The sequence below is a fragment of the Pantherophis guttatus genome, chromosome 2 (genome assembly GCF_059756535.1).
Source record: "Pantherophis guttatus breed Tessera chromosome 2, ASM5975653v1, whole genome shotgun sequence".
NCBI lineage: Eukaryota > Metazoa > Chordata > Lepidosauria > Squamata > Colubridae > Pantherophis > Pantherophis guttatus.
In genome coordinates this window covers 70,341,368-70,347,367 of record NC_142064.1, presented here as the reverse complement: position 1 = coordinate 70,347,367, position 6,000 = coordinate 70,341,368, and the positions used below count along the sequence as shown (strand labels likewise).

The 6,000-nt window shown below is 34.1% G+C and overlaps 1 protein-coding gene across 6 annotated transcripts in view; it reads right to left on the bottom strand.

Moving 5' to 3' along the window:
* Positions 1-2,581: 2,581 nt before the first annotated feature.
* DOCK8 (dedicator of cytokinesis 8) overlaps positions 2,582-6,000 on the bottom strand; it is a 92,360-nt gene continuing 88,941 nt past the window's right edge. For 5 of the 6 annotated variants that reach the window (XM_034410291.3, XM_034410292.3, XM_034410293.3 and 2 more), the window contains 3 exons: positions 5,601-5,707; positions 4,952-5,122; positions 2,582-3,740 (listed from right to left, as the gene is read on the bottom strand). In XM_034410291.3, coding sequence (XP_034266182.2) covers positions 3,683-3,740; positions 4,952-5,122; positions 5,601-5,707 — 336 coding nt within the window. In that variant the 3' untranslated portion in view covers positions 2,582-3,682. The remainder of the gene's footprint in view (positions 3,741-4,951; positions 5,123-5,600; positions 5,708-6,000) is intronic. The other variant, XM_034410298.3, reaches the window with a different exon arrangement.

Below are 6,000 nucleotides of genomic sequence, written 5' to 3'. Positions count from 1 at the left end.
TTTTCTTTTTAAAAACAAGAATAGGGACTGAAAAGGCACATTTCAGTTATTCAGTTAGTAAAAACACCTAAAACTCTAGTGGGAGATTTATGTGCCAAACATCTTGTCACCTATGGGACCCAATTTATCTGCTATCTCCTAAATGAATGTTCCTTTCCCATTTTTGATGGTACTCTGCCTTAACCTGTCCTTTGACATCTGCTATTTGCACCTTTCCCAGATGTTTTCTATTAAGGAATTAGCAATGGTGTTAGGATTACAGAAGAGGTAGCCTGAGCATCACCACTCAACTGTAACATTTATTAACAGAAAGAAATAATTTTTGAAATAAATAAGTGGTTCTTGCCCATATCTAATGACACCTGCTGGTTGTACTAATTGGCACAAACATTAACTTTACAAAAAGCAAAATTTTACCAATATAAAAATCAGAGTTAGGATTGGACCAAGGGGAAAATAGAAACTGCAACCAGAAAATGCCTTTTTATACATCAGTACAAAGTCTCCTTCTAGCCAGTTTAGAGACCCATCCATGTCTTAAACGACTTAACCCTACTTATCTTCTGAACTCAAATAAGGTCAGCCAGCTGCTTCTGTTTGTAGACAACAGGCTCAACGAAAGTTATATAGAAGACTTTGTAGGCTGTAAAGTCTCACTTAGTGCTAATAAAGGCACGATCCAACAATTGCTAATATTTTTATCAACTTAAGAATGTACACATTTATTTTTATTTATTGAAATTGGAAACCACCCGTCTCCCTTGTAGAAAAACTCTGGGCAGTGTACAAATCAAATATGATGATATAAAACAGCGCATAGAAGTTAAAATTTAAAAAGTTGCAACCCGATTCAAGTGTGTCAGATGTCATGTGAAGAATCTGTCCCACTGGCTCGTCACACTGCATGTGTATTTTAATATAACACAGGCTAGTTAAGGTAGGTAAGTGGTTGACTTTCTTTTTTCTCTGCCTCGAGACTTTCCACAGCTATTTATAAAAAACAAACAAATGGCAAAGCTGAACACAGGAGTGAACAAATGGAATGTGTTAGGTCCCTTTCTCCATTCAGTGTTGATTTTGTATTCTTGAAGATATTCCAAAATACTTCAAGGGAGAGTGCTTTAAAAAAAAAGGCAGTTTGCTGATACATGCCAAGGCTCTTAAATTATTAGTTTTTAGGAAATGATCTCACTATTTGCTTTACCCAACTGACAATACAACATGATTAATGTAGAATGCCACTTTAAAGAAGCTTCTGTGGACCTTTCATGTATTATTTTGAATAGTAGTAAATAAGGCTACTTGCTTTTTTTTAGTTCAATTCAGCTACTGTCATTTCAAGTTAAAGAGAGCAATTTGTAACAGAAGAATAAGCTAGCTGAATACTGATGCCCAATCAGCAATTCTGAGATCTAATGCTACAGTAGAGAGAATTGCATATTGGCGAACATGGAATCCGGAGTTTAATGAAACCATGGAAACCAGGAACAGATTGATTACCCTGTCCATTGTCCTAAACTGCTGTTCAGATTCCATGCTCATATTTAGTTGATCTGGAAAAAAAATGCATTAACTTATGATAATTGGGACCAGAACTTTTTGTTGCTAAGTGATGTGGTTCTTAAATGAGTCATCATGTGACCGTGCCCAATTTTGTAACCTTTTTTGCTGTGCTCTTTTAGTGAACCATGCATTAATTAAACAAATCCAGTTTCTCCCAAGGACTTTGCTTGTCAGAAGCTGGTTGGGAAGGACACAAATGGTGATCATGTGACCGCAGGACCCTGTAACCATTGTAAATACATGCCGGTTGCCAAACACCCAAATTGTGAACATGTGACAGTGAGGATGCTGGAATGATTATAGGTGCAAGGACTTAAGTCACTGTTTCCAGCACCAGGGCTAACTCACCATGGCCAACTTGCCATAGCCAACTCACCATGGCCAACTCGCCACGGCTAATTCATCAAGGCCAACTTATCACAGCCAGCTCGCTGCGGGACAACTCACCATGACCAATTCGCCACAGGACAACTCGCCACAGGACAATTTAACTATTCAATTTCATTATTTAAAATAAATAAAAAAAATATTTAAATTTTTGTCATTCACATTTCAATCTCTCCCTCTTTTTTCATCCTTTCTTTAATGATTCAATTCCACCATTTCTTTGATATTAATGTAACTTTTGTCCCACAGTGAGTTGTCCCACCATGAGTTGGCCATAGTGAGTTGTCCCACAGCGAGTTGGCTGTGGCAAGTTGGCCATGGTGAGTTGGCCACGACGAATTGTCATAGATTCTTCCAGCACTGTTACAACTTCAAATAGTTGCTAAATGAATGTCTTAAGTCAAGAACTACCTGCACCAAACAAGAGTACCAGTGTCAGGTCCATACATACAGCAAAGTAAGGTCTAGCACTGCTATGTACATATAGCTTCTTACTGCTAATGAACATATGTTGCTTAGAGTAGATGACATTTGTCAAAGTCTTATTCTACTGTCTTCTTTTTCAAATATGGAGTTTGGAAGATTAAAGAGGATAGTGCCACCGTATTTGAATAAAAAAACCAGACAATGATTTTTCGTACTAAAATAATATTTTATTTCATTTAAAAAAATGTATATACTGCTTTTAGATCTTAAAGTATAAAAGTGCCAAAATATTTAGTTGCCCTCAAAGACTTGGACATTTGACAACACTATATACATATACACAGGTATGTAACAGAAAAAAATATTTTTACCAAATATTCAGAAATATGCGATTATCAAGAAGCACTTCATATTTCTAAAATTATAATAAATCTACTACTAGTTTTATAATAATAATAATAGTAGTAGTAGTAGTAGTAGTAATAGTAACTCAATGTATATGAAGGCCAGCACCAGCTAAAGAACTGGTAACTGTGAGTTCACATTGTTATGTACATAAAACTGTTATGTATATAATAACGTAGCTATAACAGTACGAAAAAATGTAATTAAGATGGGCTCTCCATTGTTATCAAATCCTATTTCCCCAAGTTTATTAAACTTGTTTTTTTATCCTTTTTGATAAAATAAAACCTCAGGTTCTATGATATAATTGCTTAACAGGCCCATTGCAATGCTACCTGTCAAGCATTTAAGATTGTTGATTTCATGCAACAAATTGGAATTGTACATATTCATAATTTACCTGTTAAACTAAATCAGATTTTACTTGAGCTAAATCTTGTTTGATTAAACTTTGTTACTGTTGATATTTGCACTCCCCGGAAAATCTGTCTATATAATTTGAATGTCATCTATGATTAAGTTAAATGCTTTTTATAATAATTCTGGACATTTTCATAGGACTGCTGTGATCAAAAATCCACAAAGTAGTCTTCACAGATATTCAAACATACAAAGAGGGAAGACAGTGCAACATCTGTTAACTGGCCTTTATATCTTTGGAGAAAATGCAGGAATATTTTCTTTGAAGGTACAAATATTAAACTGAAAAAAATCCCAGCAATCTGCCCTCTTGCAACCAATGGCCATTTTGACTCATATGTAGCGATTGCTGGTCATGTTATTGACAAAATGTGACCATCAGGAATTGTGAGAAGAGCTTCCTACATGGCACACCAGCCAGTATCTTCCTTCATTTGATTCTGTTGCCGAAGGATTGCTTGTTTTTATAAGACTATTCTTCTTAAGAGTTCTGCGTGGGCAGTTCATACTTTCTTATACTAGAATTCTTGAAAGAATCTCTGAAATGAATAACAATTATAAAATAATTTTAAAATGTGAAAATGGAAATGTGTGAAGAGAGAGATTTTAAAAAGACAATCAAAGAATATTCAAACTAATGGTATGAATGGCTCAAGAGCAGAAATAAGGAACAACACAAATAGAGGAGAAGATAAAATGTAAAATATGTACGTAATAAATATATATATATATATCTTAGGTAATTGTTTTAAGGGGGAAAAAGTTAAGCATTTATGGGTTTTTCAGGCATCTGAAACAAATATATAGAAATGTATAAAATTAAGGCTATTAGGATTAGAAAATACACTGTAATCAATCAATCAAAAGAGGACAATGAAGAAAATGAAACAATATGAGAGACATGGGGGGGGAAGTCACAGTGGAAAGCAGACTATGAAGAAACATTTGTTAAAAAGAGGATATATTTATATGTTGTATGTGATGTGTTTGTCATAATGTGTAGTAATAAAACAATAAAACTTTAAAAAAAAAGAATATTCAGACTGCATATAAAGTCTTTCTTCCTTGGTGTCAGTAGATGGAGAAAAAATATGCTATTCCCTTGAAGCAGAATTAATATATTTCTGAGAAGTACTTATTATTTAATATACACCTTGTTTTAATATTATATGACTGATTACATAGCTATATATTACTGTAACGTATTTATATAGTGCACCAGCTTATATAGAAAGAACTGGAAGAAAAGACATGATCTATTCAAATATTGAATACTATGTTCATATAATGTAACATTTAAATGGCTAGAGTATAAAATTTATATCCTCAAAATCCAGAGGATTTTGCCTCTATAGAAATGTAAAAATAGAAACACAAACCAGGCAAAAAATTAATTTGGAGAAAACAACAATAGGTTTTGGCTTTTTGCATTTTTTAATCTAGGCTAATTCTTTAAAAGCACAACTTCTTTTCAATTTAGAAATAGTTGAATTATATTGGCTATATCCCAAAGATACATTTTGGCTTGGATGGAGACAGGATATATTCTCCGTGTAGCAATTGTAACTTAAATCAGGAACAGGTTAGTTTCTTTTCTGCATAAGGATTATTTCAGTTTATTGGGCAAATCTAATTTTATTAAGATACTATAAAACAATTCTGATGACTTGATCCTGACCGGATGCTCCTCACTCTCGTGTAACACATTTTTTATGCACTCAGCATCTGAAATACAGTATAGTTTTAATACCTTGAAATACTGTTAAATTTCACAAGAGGTTTATATAGCTCTGGGATTTTCCTCCTAATCATTGGTCTGAGGCTGTTCTCCAATTTCTCATAGTTCTTTTTCAGTTCCTTATGATATTCTTTTTGCTCAGGGGTAATCAGGTGCCGGTTTTTTTCCAGTGCTTCTCCACACCTGTTGCCCAAATAATGGAAAAAAACATTACATGGGTTACACTTAAGCCATGTGTAGTAATAACAAACCCTTGGCCAGGATATGTATATTAGTGACCTCATTCTGAAAAAGTAGGATGGGGAAAAGATGAATATTAAGAAGTAACCTACTTCTTATGTCACAATCAGAGGCAATCTCATTATTAGTTTTCCTTCTATAAATGTAGAAATATGATTTATCAATGATTATTCCATAATGCAGTGGAGATCCTGTGACTTTTTACATGTTAGCTGTATGGTCTCCCACCTTTTCTGTAGAAGCTTAAGGCCACCAATATGGGGTTATTTCTTCATTTCATCTCCATAACAATAAGCCTAGGAGGTTCATTGGATTGAATGATTAGCCCTCATTAGGAAGCCCTCTCACACCCAGATCTGCTAGTACAGACCAATTCAGGGTAATTACAAGATTAACTAATTTTTCTGTCCTATTTACTTACCTCATTATAAACTCTTTGAAACATAATCTCAGCTTGTTGTGATGTCGGTAAAATTTTGGATCATCTGGAATCTCCGCCAGAAACACTTGGGCTACCTCTAGTGGTCCCTTATTAAAATAACATTTTACTGTATTAGGGAAGTACATTTTGTTATCTATAGAAATATTAGCATGTAACACCCAGTAGAAGAACAAAAATTGGGCAATGAACTTTAAGGGAATTCCAGGTGCAATAGAATGGGCCAAAATAAAAAGAAAGTCAGCATCAGGAATCTACTTAATGGTAGCAAAATTGTAAAACTGATAACCTAGATCAGAAAGTGAATGCCAATAGATTATACAGCTGGTAGATCCTCAGGAATCATTGGGTGATGTCAGCAACAATGAAAAACCTACGTTTA